Consider the following 16,954-nt stretch of genomic DNA (forward strand, 5'->3'; position numbering starts at 1 on the left):
ACTTGATAAGCCGGGTCCACGTGACTGGACCTAGCCAATGGAAGTGAAGACAAATTTGGCGCGCTCGCTTTTCGTCTGCACATGATTTGCTGCCGTGTCAACGCGCGTTTGTGCTCCATTTTATTAGCTAACATTTTTGTTTGTAGCTCAAATAGGCAAATTCCGGCTTCTTTTTCATCCTCACGTGTGTGCTTAAGTTTCCCAACATCGCGAAATGAGCCAGCTCACAACGATACATTTCTCCATACCAAAGAAGTTTATTGCACTGGAAGACGGTTTTGTCAGAAAACAGTGACAAAGTGCACTGTGACCGACCTGGAATAATGTATGGACTTCTAAAAGAACTGGCTAGCTATTCATGCATACATACAACACAATGGACATTCACATAAGCATATCGGGAATATACAGTCGAGTTTCCATTGTTGCCCGTGATGCGCTGGATGGCGCATACAAGTATAATCACGAATATTGACAATGGTGTTGCACAATACACGACAACCACAGAAACATTATTGAAATTCGACTTCACAACATTAGTAACTCCTCGAATGAAAATTTTACATCTTGTAGAATTCAGTGCCATCATGATTGCTCAATTAAGCTTCGTTGAATTATATATTTACGAGCCAAGGGTGCACCTAGCCAATGAGGTACTCCAAAGTGGACGACTATAAGCCAGTTTCAATCACTTTTTTTTTTGTTAACAAGGACTAAAACCCTAGAACATGAGTTTTTCGTGCATGCTCTTTCCTAGGAATGTGACTGTCACAGCCAACCGCATGTACCAACAGTCCTGTGCGCAGAAGCAGAATGCCATAGCTATTACAGTTGAGTCTGGGTATATTGGATTAGTACTGTTTATACCGAACAGTCAGAACATCTCCTTGACAATCCTATACAAAAGTACAGCACTATTGTTCTTGTATGTCGAACTCGTGTTGAGCGGAACATTCAATATATCGAACTGAGTGCCATGCCCTTTAAGTGCTATTTCTTCCAACGGCGCTCTTCAAACCCTTTTCACACGTGGAGGCAAATCGACTGCACAGCCTTGGGTTTGGGCTGTGCTTGGGCTGAGCAGTCACTGCAGGGCTGCTGGCGGTGCTGGCGCTGTGAAACCGCGTGACAAGGTGAATGTGAAGAGTATCTGAGGGTGACCTGCGGTCTCTTGTACTCATTTTCCATGCAAAATCGCTGTTATGCAGTGAATTCAACTCAACTAAGCGCTTGCGGCGCCCTTCGCCTGGCATTCACTGCCGAAGTCGTTTCTGAAATCAACCATACCTTAGTTTTGATGATATTATTGTATTTTAGTTTACCGGTAACAGGATCAAACATATTATGATAGGCAGTGGCTAGTTCCAAAGCATCCTCTGCTGCAGAATCGATGTGAAGCACATTAGGCGTAGAAAGGCCTAGCAAGCGCTGACAGCACGTCACTACAAGAACACGTCAAGAATGGGTGCAATGTATGCTTGTTTCTAGGTTACATAGAAGGTTTTCTATTGCCATTTTTTATATATCAAATTATCAATATTGAACTATTGCTTGATCCCCTTCAAATTTGGTATATTTGGGTTGGACGTGCTGTAGCCCACTCTGGCATATGTAGTAATTAGGGTCTCAAAAAGAACTGCCATGACGATTAATCAAAGGCATTCTTACCTTTTTCCAGTGATGTATCTTTTTCTATTAGCAGTGAACACAACTGAATGCTGGGTTTTCATAATTAGAGGACATTTTTCAAGCCCAGAAAGCTCATGGTCCCCATAGTGGCCACATCATATCTCCCTGGTTCTACTGGAAAGATTCATTCTAATCCACCAAAGCAGATATATTTTATGTGAGTAAATTCGTCCAGCCCATAGCGCGAACCCTCACGACCCAGCCCAGACTCCTTGACGCCGCCAAACGCTGCCTCGGCACATGATATTATGCCTTCATTGACGCCGACCATGCCCACTTCAAGTGCCTTGGCAACACGCCAGCCTTGGGCGATGTTCTCCGTGTAAAAGTAACCTGAAACAAAATGCATGACCCATTCACTTTCATGTATGGCAGGCTTCTGCTCGAACAAATTCTCTTGGAGAGATTTCTGCTGATAATGTTGCAGAAGACTGCAGCACAGTTGGGAGGTAATGGACACAGAAGCAGGCAACACTGCCGACGTGCCAGTCAGATTCAGCACTTCCATTAGGTTTTGATATCACCAATTAATCGTGTCTCAGCACATGCGTATTACTTTGGTTTCTGAAGCATGGGCTTTTGATGTGTTGAGACTAGTTTTTGGCAGTCTAAAAGCCTTAACTGTGGTTCAAAACTTTAAGACAAAAAATGTTGCATATCATGTCCACCACACTTTGTAAACAACATGCCTACCATTTCTATAACACAAACGTCCCGCACACTTCTTTTGCGTGGAAGTGTTCAGAGTTGGAAAGAGTTGACCAATATTGTCTCGGTTGTGAGCACCTCTCTTTTAGGTAAAGGAAGCTATTGCAAGGACTACTGCACAGATAAAGTTGGCGTCTAGTAAATGCTACTTAATTCATCTTTGAGCTGAGAGCATTTTCAGGTGCGCTCGGCACCAAAAGTTCCAAGGCCATGCAAATCATGAGAAAACAACTTCGTCACTGCTGAAGCAGGCAGTCCAGAAGAGCACTGTAGCGCGCGAGTCATTTTTAGACAACATGAACAAGCTTTCAGGAGATTTACCTTTAGTACACTAGCATTTACAGTGGCCATTCTCCGCATTTAGCTGCTTGCTTGCTTGTTTGTTTGTTTGTTTGTGGGTGGGGGTGCTTGTTTGTTTGTCTGTCTAAAGTCCGCTTTGCGGCAGGCTGCCCAACTGCTCGCTGGATTTTGGGCAACCTGCCCAGGTGTTTTTTTTTTTCATACTTGCATGCTCCACAAACTATTGACACCAGGTGAAATTGCACTCAAAGTAAGCAATGTAAAACAACTAAGTTGTTTCACATTTTTAACAAAGCAGTTGTAACTAACTTCTCACGAAAATTAGTTACCTGCCAGACCAACCCTGGTGGAATTTGCAAGCTCAACAGCTTCATCTTCAGTTTTGAACCTAGCGGGAAAAGAATGCAGAAGAAACGAAAGCACCATTATTATCAAGCCATTAATTCTGATCCAAGCAATGCAAAAGATGTACAGCACTACAACATCATTTAGCGTCTATCAAACATTTGTTTAAGGCTGAAAACAGAGGCGGAATAATGTATGAAAGAATAGATGCTTGGGTGAGTTGGTACGCCATTTTGAGATGAACAGCGCGCACTCGACACGGACAAAAAGGAAGATGCACAAGGACACCGTGCCTGTCCTTGAGTGTCTTCCGTTTTGTCTTCGTCGAGTACGCGCTGTTCACCTCAATACACGAAAAGAAACAAAAGCCAAATGTGGAAGCAGAAAAGTAGCAGCGTGGACTTCAACCAGGCAGACTGCACACGTTAGCTACATCATTTCTGAAATTTTATTCCTATTCCAGTCCTATCCCTATTCCAATTACAAAAATCAGTCTTTCCTTTTTCAGGGCCAAACAAAACCACAGCAAATTCTTAATCATCTCAATTCACGCAGCTGTAAATTTTCACATCTAGCAGTCTCCAACGTCTCAGCAGCTTTTGAGCACACACACACACTGTGGCTTAGTGCAAATGCCTACAAGACTGGCCACACTGAAGTTTAAGAAAAGAAAAAAGCCAGCTACAGCTGAACACAACAAAACAAAGAGCCATTCTTTGTACGACCCCGCGATGACAACACTCACTTGAGTACTGAAGCCACAGGACCGAAGGTTTCTTCCTCACAGACGAGCATGTTGCGGGTGACGTCTGTGACGAGCGTAGGCTCGAAAAAGTTTCCTCCCCGGGCATGACGTTTGCCTCCGACAACCACCTTTCCCCCTTTCTTGATGGCATCTGTCATGTGGTGTTCAACCTGTGTGTTTCCAAGCCAGAAAATGTTTTTTTAGCAGTATCGCAACCGCGCCGACAACAGCAATAACAAAGAGCCTGCATTAACAGGGACCACAACTGTGGCAATTTCTGTGATGGAACGAATGCTGCGTATAGGTAAATTAATTTTCCATTTAAAGGGACCAACCTCTGACCAGGACGTGTCATGAGATTACGGTGGAAATAAAAAGATCATGCCTCGTATTATAAGAACTGAGCACTGCAATATAAAAAAAAACAAGGACTTATATCCTAATTTGGCATTGAAAATCGCATAGAACAAACTATAAATGCCATCTTACCATTAAACTTTGCCATCATCAGTGTATCCCAACACGCGGCCACATCTCGGCAAAATATTGCTGACTTGTTTTAAGTGCAAAGTGTTCATTTCTTTCAGGAGTGTTCACGTTATGCTATAGTTTACACTTTATTTCTAGTGTGCCCTTAGATGAAAAGCAATGCTCTCTTTGTGTCGCCAATGGTGTGCTTTTAGCTTCTGTCACTAGAGGACACCACAGTGTTCTGCATATCTTGGATAAAGCAGCAACCACGGTTCACTAACACTTTCGTTGACAAGGCGTACACCACTGTGCCATAACAGCTTTGGGTGGTAATAGCTTTGGGAAACTAAAATGGACTCTACTCTTACTAAAAGTGTCTAGTTACTGCCTTGCACGGGATATTTATATTAGTTTTTTGTAAATCACTTTTGCCAACATGCAAACGCCACCATGCTCACTGACCATGATTTACAGCATCGGGATACATAAAAATGAGTGCATGCACTGACTGTAAAATATTTGGTAATAACTTGCACCGTTTCCAACAAAACCACTGTGAAATTGAGGACCTTAGAAAGCAAACTTTTCATTGCGGCGAAAAAAATTGGGTGCTTAAAATTCAGTAGTCGGTTCCTTTGAGAAGCAACAAGACTGCAGTACTTGACAGCATGCGCACCGCAATGATTTTCTGCCCTCACTTTCATCTTGGTTGTAAGAGCTATGCATGGCAACTTCACTTCGTCACGCTGGAAATGGACATGCAGATTTATGAGCTCCGCACCAAAGCTCCATTTGATTTCCTTAGCTTTGTAGCTTTGAGCCTGATAAATATCAGCTCAGCATTTAATGAATTAAAAAGCTACACCGTTTAAAACCAAAACTACAGTAATACACCAGCTTTAAAAGAACAGGCTAACCTTCTCTGGCAGTCTGAAAGAAAGTAAATTTATATTATGCTCTGCACACATGAAAATTATGCAGTTCTGTACAAAAAATGACAGCTGGTTTTCTCTTGCAGATATTAGCATTAGCATGGTCTGCTTCCTGCTCTTCCATGTTTTATGACGGCACTTTCTTCACTCTGAGACAACCGTTCAGAGTATTTAGTGACAAGTTAGCATTTCTGTTTTAGACCTGTTTCAGACAGACACTCAGAAAAAAAAAAAATATCAGGCATCATGTAGCATATCATCCATACTCAAATTCTCAATGACAGATTCAATGCCTCACCTAACAATTCCTCAAGGATTTCTGATAAGTATGCAGCATTCAATACATAAAAACCCCTCGCAGTGTTCAATAAGCCTTGCTTCTAAGGTTGTAACTTTTTTTTTTCGCGGAAAGATGTTACATTCAATACTAACTTTGAGACGATGTCCTCTTTCCCAGGAACGCACCACTTCCTGATGCAGTCCACACAAGCGATGATCATTTTCTTCACCGGTGCACTAGCCTCTGCATGCTTCGGTAGAAGACTAGGAGCGGCTGTTGTGACACGCCCGCCTCACAGCCTGAACCTCACACCATCAAACCTCTGGCTGTTTCCTAAGATGAGTGATCATGCGAAGAGAATATACAGGCTTCAAAACAAGCCAAGATGTCACCGCTGCAGTGTGTTGTTGGTGCCCTCAGCTACTCATTATAGTCTACTGTAGCATACAAAGGCTAGTACACCAGTAGTGGAAATGCATCGCTGCTGATGGGGACGATACTGAAAAGTGGCATACTCCTCACAAAGAAGACATCCAAAACTTTCACTCAAAAACAATGTTCAACTCCATTGCCTAATTAAAAAGTGACAGCCCAGGAGGAAGATTTAATTTTTAAATGAATGAAGACAATGCTGCATGCGACAACATCAGAAGCTGAAATCTTACACACGAAAAACAGAAGGACATTGGAAGAGACGTAGACACTGTGCAGGAGTTAATCCCCCAACAAAACAGAACACTGCAGTAACTTATTTCATTTTCAATACAACCTCACACAATCCTTCCAGCAAAGGCAGCAGCTATCTTTACAGAATAAAAGGCTCGGAAAGGTTCCAACCTTGGCAATAGCTTTCGAGTTGATCAGTGGGCCAAGAGTTGTGTCAGGCTCAAATCCGTCGCCAATCTTGATCCTCTGCTGAATGGCCTCCGCGAGGGCAGTAACAAACTTGTCATGTATGCCTTCCTGGACCAGGATGCGGTTGGCACTCACACAGGTCTGCAAAAACAGTTTTAGGTTGTACTGAACGTGCTGTGGTGGCTCTAGCTACTATCACTGCCACACATGAAATTTCACGTGCATGCACACAAAAACAAACAGGGCGCCCCAAATGTGCCGAACCATATTTTGGGGGGACTTGTAGAAAGCCAGAGAAAGAGAAATGTAATGTTAGTATATCCAGCGCAATTGCTCTGCTATCATCCAAGCTTTTCGCCGAAATACTAAAAAAAAAAGTGCGCGATTTAAATGCTTTCAGGTGCACACACACGACACAAGCAAGTGATTGCGACCACACACTCCCCTGGCATTTCAAGTACCTGATTTCTTGAATTGAAAAAAAAAGCTTTTGGAATGATAATATCTTCGCAAAGATTTACTCCATGCATTAGATTCTCCGCCTCAAGCCATACAACCTTCTAACTGGAAAGGTTTACATACCTTAGATATTTGATGAACCATTATTTCTAATTAAGCTAATTAAGCAGAAACAAATGCCACATTAAACATACTGTTAGCTGCAATGGTCACCTGTGCCCTTCCAATACACTTGTAGACAGCAGAAATACAAAGCATAAGTTTGATTTGACATACACACCATGCGCAATCTAAATGGCAGTTTCTACTGCATTTGCAAAGGCACATACCTCAAAGTTCAGTTAGAGCGCTTAATCCCACATTCTCTTCACGTGTGCCCTACTACCGAAGTGCTTATGTTTTGTTATTTTACTTTCACACCTTGTTTTACTAAATTGAAATTTCTGTGCAAGCCTTATACCTTGTGTATTCTAAAGCTGAACAGAGTACAGTGTCAAGACATCAACCTGATAGAAGTATATGTTCAGCATCAGTGCTTGAGACTCCAGTTAGCATGCTTGTATACTTGGAAGCATCTGTCTAACGAATACTGCACAATAGTGAGAACAACACTCTTTCCATCCATTTGAGTGGCAGCAAGGTACGTTTCCTGATTTGGCTTATGCTGCGTAGGTCCATTGGCCACTATTTTGTCAGCTGACCTATTCAAGAGAAGCCACTGACCTCAGTTGAACTCAAGTGCTACTGAAAAATCCAAAACAGGTGACGCCACTGCATACTAAACACCACCCAACTGCAGTTAAAGTCGACAGCCGCTCACTGAGTATTACATGAAACTACCCTCATAACAGCTGGCACAAGCCGTCCCTGTGTATAGCAGGTATACCTGATAGCAAAAGAAAGTAGTGGCCCATTTCAGATTTGTTTCTGAACTGAGTTTTTGCCCTAACTCACAATGGTGTTATTGTGTTCTTTTGTTTGAAGCTAAACAACAAACTGAACAACAAACAACAAGAGGGTTAGTAACAGTTTACCAAAGATAAAACCAAAGTGAGGCAAAGCCAAGTGCAAAAAGTAAAGAGAACACGGATTCATGATCTAACTGAACTGGCCTGTGCGGGTTTTAAAATCCAAAGGCACTGTATTATCCTGCTGTAGCACAAATAGGGCATGAAAGAAATCAGGTGTAGACACTATGCCGGTTTAAAAGCCCCTGAAATGGTGAGCACCAAGGCTAAAAAAAGGCAAAGACTGATAGATATTCAATCGCCCATCATCCTTGCGCAAAAATTCTTGATCTAGCTTATGCAGCACCACAGATATTGGCAATTAAAAATGACCCTTGTCCTTTTCTTTCTTAGCTCACACACTGGAGTGAACCAGAAAAAAAAAAAGAAGATTACAGGCTGGGACTACTCTCCAGCCACAAATACATCACCTGGCTCAGTTGTTTACTTTCTGTTGGGCCACTCAATCCCCCATCAAGGCACAACAATAGATGGGAGACTGGAAGGGAGCAACACGTCATCGTCTCCAGCCAGCCATGCCCCCCACCCCACCCAACCTCCTTTGCCTGATTCATCTATGAATGTCATTGTGGTTTTTGTCAAGCCATTGACAGCCTCTCATGACTGACATCACGCGAGCCACATGACATAGCATGGCAGGATTTGTGTGAGAGACTAGCTTTGGACATCACCATCAGATGCGAGAACGGTGATTTTTGAAAAATTGGTAAATTATTAGCTCGCTTTCGAGGGCTCGCATGTGCCATAATGCTCAACGGCGTTTACTCTGTACAACGCACACATTTTATAACCAGTTTCAAAACCGTTTCATGGGCCCTTTAAGTTCACAATGTCATGCACGCCGAGCACTTTGACACACTCTGATCTCACAATCTTGTTCTGTTTACCTTTTATGTGACCTGCACATTTTATGCACACATCACAAACGCAGAGAAATGGACACAAGTGCATGAGCACAACTGTCCAGGGGTAGGCTGTGTACACAGGCAGAGAGAGACGAGAGATGTCAACAGCCAACCTGGCCAGTATTCCTGAACTTGCAAGCCAGGGCCCCATTGACAGCTTTCTCCAGGTTTGCCGAGTCAAAGACAATGAAGGGTGCGTTCCCTCCAAGCTCCAGTGACACTTTCTTCACGCTCTGGGCACACTGCTCAAGCAGGAGCTGCGTGGAAAGAGAATTGGTACGGCCCATCTTGTCAACACTCCCCTGCCCAAAGACACAATAATTGCTGCGATGTAAACTCGGAGCATCTATTTACTCTCATGTCTAATCAGGCATTAGAGAGAGGAATGTGTGAGTGCTAGTGAAGCAACACTTAAGAGTGGAGTAGTTGAAAGAATGGGTGCCCTGCCATATCCAATGTGAAGGGTAAAGAGACAATGAGGATAAGTCCATCAAATTACTATTGTTTTAAGTAAAAAACGATTCTCTAGCTGGCTCTTCCCGGGTGTGCTGACATTTTTCCGGCAGCAAAAAATGTATTTCCAGCTGAGAAAATTGAAGTATTAAATCATCCTCAAGATTACAATAAGACAGCATTAGAAGCAAGTTGCTGCTACATGTTTCTGTGTCTGTGCCAGTTCTTTCACTACATTAGCAATCATATCCTTACTGGCACAAACATAATCATGCGTTGAGTATATCTTCATGCAGTTCCTCTTCAAGCATCTCTTCTGCCTCTTTGTCCATGCCAAGCAGGTTTAGAACCAACAGGGGAGACGATTACGTCGGCACCTTCCACCCAACCGATTCTAACCTGCTTGTCTTGCCCTTTTAGGGTTGCCCGGGAAAAGACTAGACCAGCACTGCGGTCACACGGCCTTGTGATGTCAACGCCCCTGCAACCAATCAGCGACTTTTGCAACTAACACAGGACTCGAAATCACATGATGTGAAATGCCACGGTGGGCAAGTTGCTTACAACCCAGTGGGCAGGCTGTAATGACGTCACGAGGTCACGTGACCTTGCGACATCGACTTCTCGACCAATCACTGACTTTTGTGAATAACGGGTGCAAAATCAGATGACGTGAAGTCTAATGCTATCGCAATAAATTTTCCCGTCACTTGATTCAAACTTGTGACGTCTACACAAAGAAGGACAGGTTGCCGACACTTCGAAGTGATTGGTGATGTAGTATAGCCTTTGGGATACGCAACCAAAAACCGGTGTTAATGCATGCATTCTACTCATGAAATGGGCTGGTAATGGCGACACCTGCACTTCGTTTTTTGGTCTTTTCTAGCTTATAAAAGCTCCATTTTAGGTGACAGTTTTTGTGATTAGAATGCCGCAGTCTATCGATATAGGCAGACCTGAATTAGTCCTCAGTGTCCCTTCAAAGCATGAGCACTAGAGATGAGACTAATTACTATCATGTAATCACTTTTTATACTCAGAGGCATGTACATCAACATTAAACGAATTTTGTTGAGCTTGAAACAGAAAGAAGCGTGGCTGCTGCAATTGAAATGTGGGTAAACCGAGTATGCAGAGACAAGCACAAGAGGAGGCATATTTATGTGTCGCCCTCCTGGCGCTAACCCACTCTTCCCTCCAATACCTAAATGAGCAAAAGAGTAAAAAAAAAAGTGAAACAAATTTACACCCCAATCTAACTCACTAACAGGTTTCCAAAAGTGCTCCATTGTAATCCTGGATGTTCTTGCTCAGTGCATGAAGTACACTTCGAATGCCCTAAGCTTCACAGCAGCTACACAGAATAATGCAACTACTACAAAAACTCCCCTTACCCCTATATGGTAACCATGCAACTTGCATAACCAACATAAGTGCAACCAGCGGCATGCCGTGCCCCCACCTTCCCGACAGCCGAGGATCCCGTGAAGGAGAGGGCATGAATCTGGTGGTGCTCGCACAGAGCCCTGCCCAGGCCAGGCGTGGTTGCCTCAGAGCTGGGCAGCACGTTCACCGTGCCTGGTGGGAAGCCTGCCTCGTGTGCCAGCTGGGCTAGGGCAAGTGCCGAGAGTGGAGTATCCGGGGCGGGCTTGATGATGCATGTGCAGCCTGCTGCCAGCGCCGCGCCAATCTTGCGAGTGATCATGGCATTGGGGAAGTTCCACTGCATGGGCACACATTGAGGAAAAAAAAAGTGGCACCATTGCACCCCACTGCACAATATAACAGGACACCACTGCAGCCTGTCAAGTTTTGCCCAACTCTTCACAATCTGTGTGCAATCACATTGCCAAGGAAAGCTGCCTGTATGCACTTGCAGAGCACCCACAACAGCTCGGACTTGGGAAGAATGATATGCTAAACTCTGTCCCTGCAAAGGAGACCCCAGCATAGCTAGCGCCAGTGTTTTAGCTTATTATTTGTTGAAGGGGTCCCTCCTCAAGATTATGTGACGGGGAGAGGCAATGCAGTCAACCAGGATGGAAAAAGGCACAACACAGGTTAGGAACTTGGGCTAAATGGCGCCGTAATGGAGGTCTCCAGAATAATTTTGACCAGCTAAGGATCTTTAACATGCACTAACATCCCACCTGGGTACTCAGACTCAGTCTTTCTTCTTTCACTCCCTCCTTTATCCCTTCTCTTGGTTCCGGTGTCCACCGAGATATGTGAGACAGTTACTGCACCATTTCCTTTCCTCAATAAGCAATTTTAAATGGTGCACCCCTAATGTGGCAGGAAGGTCATAAAATAACTCAGGCTTTCAGTCACAGGAGGAACAACATGTGCTTATTTATCCTTTTCACTACAGAACCTAAAACCAAACAGAAAGTCAAAACACTCGCTAAAATGCAAGCTTTTCTTCTTTCAATCACAAATACTCATGTCCTCAGAATAAAAGGTTGCATAAAAATGCAGCAAACTGAATGCATTTCAATATCATGCACATATAAAATATGTAAATCACTGATGCACTGAGAATAGGGCGTGATAACAGCTGTCCTCATTGACTCCATACCTTCTTACCCATGCTGGTAAAAAATAAACATGTGCAGGAATTTTAGACAGCCTAAGACACTGAAGATAACCATAAGAAAACGAAGTGTAATGATGCATTTTTTTTTTAATGCCTGAGAGACCACAGAGTTTTCCGTAGCTTCTCTAACACTTAACACCTCAGTGATACTTAAAACCCTTCTTCTCACGAGAGGAACTGAACCCAATTTGACAATATCAACACAGGTGTGACACTCTAATGATAGAGACCAAACTATCCACCACAGCATGAAAGATTCAAAGCAGCACCAAGAACTGAAAATTCAATTCTTTTTTTTACCCTCAATGTACGAAGTTACAATATAATAGCTGCATCATTTTTGCAAAACATAGCTACAATGTTTTCACACTGCTCAATACTTGTGATAACCTTGTGGAGTCACAAAATCATGCGGTTGAAACTGTGTGACATAGTGATAGTAAATGCATGTAGCTGGTACAATGATGAGCATAGGTGAGTGACAATGGTGGTGAGTGATGAGATGATGAATATGGTAAAGCGCCAACACTGCACAGTACCAGAGCACCACATAATGTTGCGACATCACAGTCTCAAGATGCCATTCTGTTCCCCGTCATAGGCTGTTACCGACATTGGAGAACTTCCTTGATATGGTCGTCGCCGCAAAAAGAGCAGCAAGCCCGGCAAACAGACAAGGCCAAATGTACCGGGGTGATGATGGCTGTCACGCCCACTGGCTGCTTGATGAAGACCATCTCCCTCCCCTTCACTGGCGCAGGCACATAGTCGCCATACATCCGCCGGGCCTCAGCAGCAAACCACTCCAAGAAAGAGGCTCCATAGACGATCTCCGAGCGAGATTCTACCAGTGGTTTACCCTGCAGTAGGCAACAATGGCATTCCGTCAAATGCGGTTTGGTGAGCTGGCGCACACCTGTAATCACCTATCCCTCCACACAATGATGCTACATTAATTAAAAAAAAAAAAGAAGGCTGTATTAAGCTTTGCTGCTTAGTGCTTAAATTCCCAGCGAGAGCCGGTTCGCTCTGCTGCTTCACTCTTTTGCTTACATAGCACAGCGCAGTTACAATAAACACAGGTGTGCTATGCTGTGCTAAGTATGCACAGTGAGAGCAGGTGGTGGTATTTTGTAACTTCTTTCTTCTCTGATTTCATGCATGGCAGGGGATTCTCTGCAGCAACGACTTTCACGGTGCTGAGGTAGGCGGCGGGCGGGACAATCTCCATTGGCCACAGCACAAACAGAACCACAATTTGAGCGTGCACATGGCACAACCACCTGCTGCTCTTAGTCCTAACTTGGACCACATGAAGGTTTTGGCGTTGCACCATCTCTCGTTCCCACCATCTGCTTCTCCCTTTTCTTATTTTAGGTCGCGTTACAGCTCTGGCGTCAGGCTACGCAAAAGTTTTGGCGTCACACCAGGTCTGGCTCCCACCATCTGCATCTCTTTATATCCATCTGATCTTAGCCATCTGCTTGTTTTTAGTTCTGTCTTACCTTAGGTACACGACAGCTCTGGTGTCGTGGTGGCTTGGTCGTTGGATTACACTGAAGCTCGGCTTGGGGGCACTCCATAAAATGGCTCTCGACGTAAAATGAGAGAAACAAATGCTTTAGAACCTTAGGAACTGCTTGAACTTTTAACCCAGCTATCATACCACAGCTAAATCAGCTCTTAAGACACAAATTATCACACACGAGACAGATGGCCTTTGGTCACAATGCTCCAGGGGATAATGGTGAACAGTGCATAGAAAAGAGCGCATGATACGAACCAAGAACACTGTAAACAATTAATGCTAAGCGAATGCAATTAGAAAATGCTTGGAGTTGGTAAAGCGTAGCTGAGCATTACAAGCAATTCTCTATGCAGGCTCTGAAAGACTGAAATCGCACAACAAACATTGCAACTGCTTGGAAAAAGAACTGCAATGCTAAAAAAATATGGATTCGAAATGAAACTGGCTTACTTAATTGAAGAAGAGAGTCAGGGTTAATTACTGTGAACACAAAATCCCAATCTGTTGAGTGTTTGTTAGCAACAAGCAGCTCTGTTTGAGCTCGTACTTAAACAGCAAGATATATACATTTAATGCACAATGGTGTACATCAACAAGACACATGCCACATAAAACACAACTGCTACACCTGCAACAAGTGTTTTTTGCAAGATGACCATGTCAAGACTAGGAACATGCATGCTGTACAAGCAATTGGTTTATGGGGGTTTAACGTCCCAGAGCGACTCATGAGAGATGCCGTAGTGAAGAGCTCCAGAAATTTCGACCACCTAAGGTTCTTTAATGTGCACTGACATAACACAGTACACGAGCCTCTAGAATTTCGCCTCCATCGAAATTCGACCGCCGCGGTCGAGATCGAGCCCACGTCTTTCGGGTCAGCAGCCGAGCGCCATAACCACTGAGCCACCGCGGCGGCTTCTGTACAAGCAATTGAGACTAGGTTGAAGTGTTCTATCAGCAGCTGTTTCCATTTCTCAATGTTAAATGTTGCTAATGGTACTCTTGAGAATGAACAGTTGAACATAGATGTGTGCAGCCTATGAGAAAGCACAAGGAATGCAGGAAAAGAATAATTTGGGACTGTGACTATTTAATCATAAGCTCTGCAAACATGCAAAGCAGTGGAAACAGAAGCATGGCCACAGTTCTAAGCACTTGCACCTCACCAGATATTAGAGAATGAAGCTAAAAAAATTAAAAGCAGCTTCCAGAGCGAACCTAAACATTAGCTCTATGGCATTATTATAATCATTCGTGTACAGCTAGTCAACCCTTTTGAGTAGCATTTCATATCAGATACGTAAAACTGAGTGCTTCCTATCAACGCCACTACTAAAAACTAAGAAAGGAAAAGTTTTAAAACACTGCATCATACATTTTCTGCAGTCATGAGTCTGGCAAGGTCCTCAGCATGCTTGTTCTGGAGCTCGAAAAACTTAAGTAGCATCGCTGAGCGCTCCTGCAAGAAGTAAAAAGAAAAACAATGAATAAATTCTAGCTCCGTCTTCCTTCTCTTAGCTAGCACTACAGGCACAGAGTAATGGTTTTGGGGTTTAACGTCCCAGGGCGGCTCAGGCTATGATGGACATCATAGTGGAGGGCTCCGTAACATTTCGACCACCTGGGGTTCTTTAACGTGCACTGACAACTCACAGTATACGGGCCTCTAGCATTTCGCCTCCATCGAAAAGCGACCGCCGAGGTCGGGATCAAACCAGTGTCTTTCAGGTGAGCACCACAACCACTGAGCCACTACGGCACAGACACAGAATAAACGATCCATCATTCTGAACAGAATAGATTTAAAGGCCACCTCCTAAGAACAATCTTAAAACATTAGCTTCACAACGTAATAAAGGGTTATTGGAGTGACCAGATTTTTATAACAGTATAGATTGAAAGTGTTCATTGTTTTCCTTTTTTTCTTGGGATACATAAAGAAAAGCTGCTTCTGAAATGCAGCACCATTCCGTGTAAAGATGGTGGCCTACCGGAGAGCCAACTGCAGCCTTGCAGCGATTATATTAGCAAATGTCGATCACTTGTTAGCCTGAAGATCTCACATTGAGTTCACATGTAGCATAAGGGAAAACAGTGGACAAGCTAATTTAAGGCACATATTAAAGGAGTCCACTACTCCAAGGTAGTTTTGTGCCCATTCTTTTACCACCTTTAATGCGCATGGCTACCATTAAAAAGTGGATGCTTAGAGCATGTTATTAGTCTGTGAGCAGGCACCACAAATTTAGTATACTCAAGATCCATTTGCAAGGCTTTCCATAGCTGTAATAAAGCATGAACTGTAATACATCTATGTAGCCAATTCTGTGACCGTGAATTACATGACAGGTCAATGGGCTTGAAGACACCAAAGAAAGCATGCATCTCAAGTTCTGGCATGATACAGGTAGTGGCAGTTGGTAGACACTGTCACAATTAATTCAGTATTTACAACTTTCACCGAGTAACATTGAGAAAAACGACAAACACAACAACAAATACAACATACAACTGACATATGCAGGAGCGGTATACAAAATACATAATCAACTTTTTTTTTTTTTAAGAACAAGGTAAAGGGACGGGGACCCAATACATATACCTTCGCTGTGGTCTCCTTGAACGTCTTAAAAGCGGCGCCAGCCGACTGAACGGCATCTTCAACATCCTCTGCGGAGCAGTCAGTGACATTGCAAACCACTTCTCCGTTGGCTGGGTTGAATACCTGTAACGACAATCGCACTATATACACGAAACTGCATTCGATGCATGCTCTCGATGTCCTCATGTGCATATGCACCGAGAGCATACACACAAGATTGCATGCAGGGTGAAGGGATTGTAAGCACTGTGATCTGCTCGACATACGCGGTAAAAGATGCTTTCTCTGCAGTTACAAGCCTGCGAGAAACTCGGACTAACCAGTAACGGTTTACATTATATATGTGTCATAATTCTTACCGGGAAAGTAGCGCCACTTTTTGACTGACGCCAGCTGCCATTTATGAAGGCTTTCTCGTGCACCAAGGCGTACTTGTGCTGCTGCCGCACCATGGAGGCCATTCCCGTTGACGACGCCAACGTCGGAATCCGCTAGTGCCAAGAGCGTACAAGAATCGCGGTAATGTCATTGCAAAAACATTGTAAGAGCCGGAATTCGCTATAACAGTAGCATCTTAATTCACACTGAAACTTTTTTTCAAATGAACATTTAGTGCTGCACGGCAAACTATACTTTTGCCAGGCGAGCTGAGCGTGCAAAGTGTTTTGTTTTAACCCGACACTCTCGATAAACTGTCAAGATAGCGTCACGCCCCGAACAATCGCCTCGAGCAACGTGTAAAAAGCGTCTGCTACTCGTATTCGTGACGACGCTCTGCACAAACGTGAGGAAGTACGTACCAGTAGCTTGACATTGCGAAGGAGCAGCGACATTTTTCTTCTTCCGATGGTCCTTGCACGCCCAGTCCGAGATGCTAATCAAGGGTAAACGACAGATAATAAAAACTTATTCCCGAGGTCTACGTCGTCGCATCAAAGCCATTGCACCGTTTATGAGCAGTTTTGCCGAGCCGCTTGACCGTATTACGCCTAAAAACTTGCCTTGAATGTGAAACATAATAATAATACTTAAAGTAATAATTATCTTACTGA

General features: G+C 43.7%; 1 protein-coding gene across 2 annotated transcripts; it reads right to left on the minus strand.

Annotated features, from left to right (window-relative positions):
• Nucleotides 1–237: 237 nt before the first annotated feature.
• On the minus strand, nucleotides 238–16,860 carry Ssadh (succinic semialdehyde dehydrogenase). 2 transcript variants are annotated; one of them, XM_077632249.1, is made up of 11 exons: nucleotides 16,703–16,860; nucleotides 16,262–16,393; nucleotides 15,903–16,025; nucleotides 14,676–14,759; nucleotides 12,459–12,629; nucleotides 10,636–10,896; nucleotides 8,831–8,974; nucleotides 6,308–6,466; nucleotides 3,788–3,957; nucleotides 3,027–3,085; nucleotides 238–2,022 (listed from the first exon to the last, which is right to left on the minus strand). In XM_077632249.1, exons 1-11 carry the CDS (start codon nucleotides 16,733–16,735, stop codon nucleotides 1,814–1,816), a joined length of 1,545 nt encoding a protein of 514 aa, XP_077488375.1. In that variant the 5' UTR covers nucleotides 16,736–16,860; the 3' UTR covers nucleotides 238–1,813. The 2 variants fall into 2 exon arrangements, with proteins under 2 accessions (XP_077488375.1, XP_077488376.1); XM_077632250.1 differs by having other exon boundaries at nucleotides 13,275–14,759; nucleotides 16,703–16,816.
• Between the last annotated feature and the right edge of the window lie 94 nt (nucleotides 16,861–16,954).

This window comes from Amblyomma americanum, chromosome 7 (genome assembly GCF_052857255.1).
Source record: "Amblyomma americanum isolate KBUSLIRL-KWMA chromosome 7, ASM5285725v1, whole genome shotgun sequence".
NCBI classification, from domain to species: Eukaryota; Metazoa; Arthropoda; class Arachnida; order Ixodida; family Ixodidae; genus Amblyomma; species Amblyomma americanum.

Excerpts from the sequence above, each read along its gene's own strand:
- Ssadh (XM_077632249.1), bottom strand. The coding sequence starts at position 16,735 with ATGTCGCTGCTCCTTCGCAATGTCAAGCTACTG. Across the intron at positions 16,026-16,261 it reads AAAGTGGCGCTACTTTCCCG|GTATTCAACCCAGCCAACGG; the intron begins GTAAGAATTATG and ends TTGTCGTTACAG. Across the intron at positions 3,086-3,787 it reads CCTGTGGCTTCAGTACTCAA|GTTCAAAACTGAAGATGAAG; the intron begins GTGAGTGTTGTC and ends TTTTCCCGCTAG.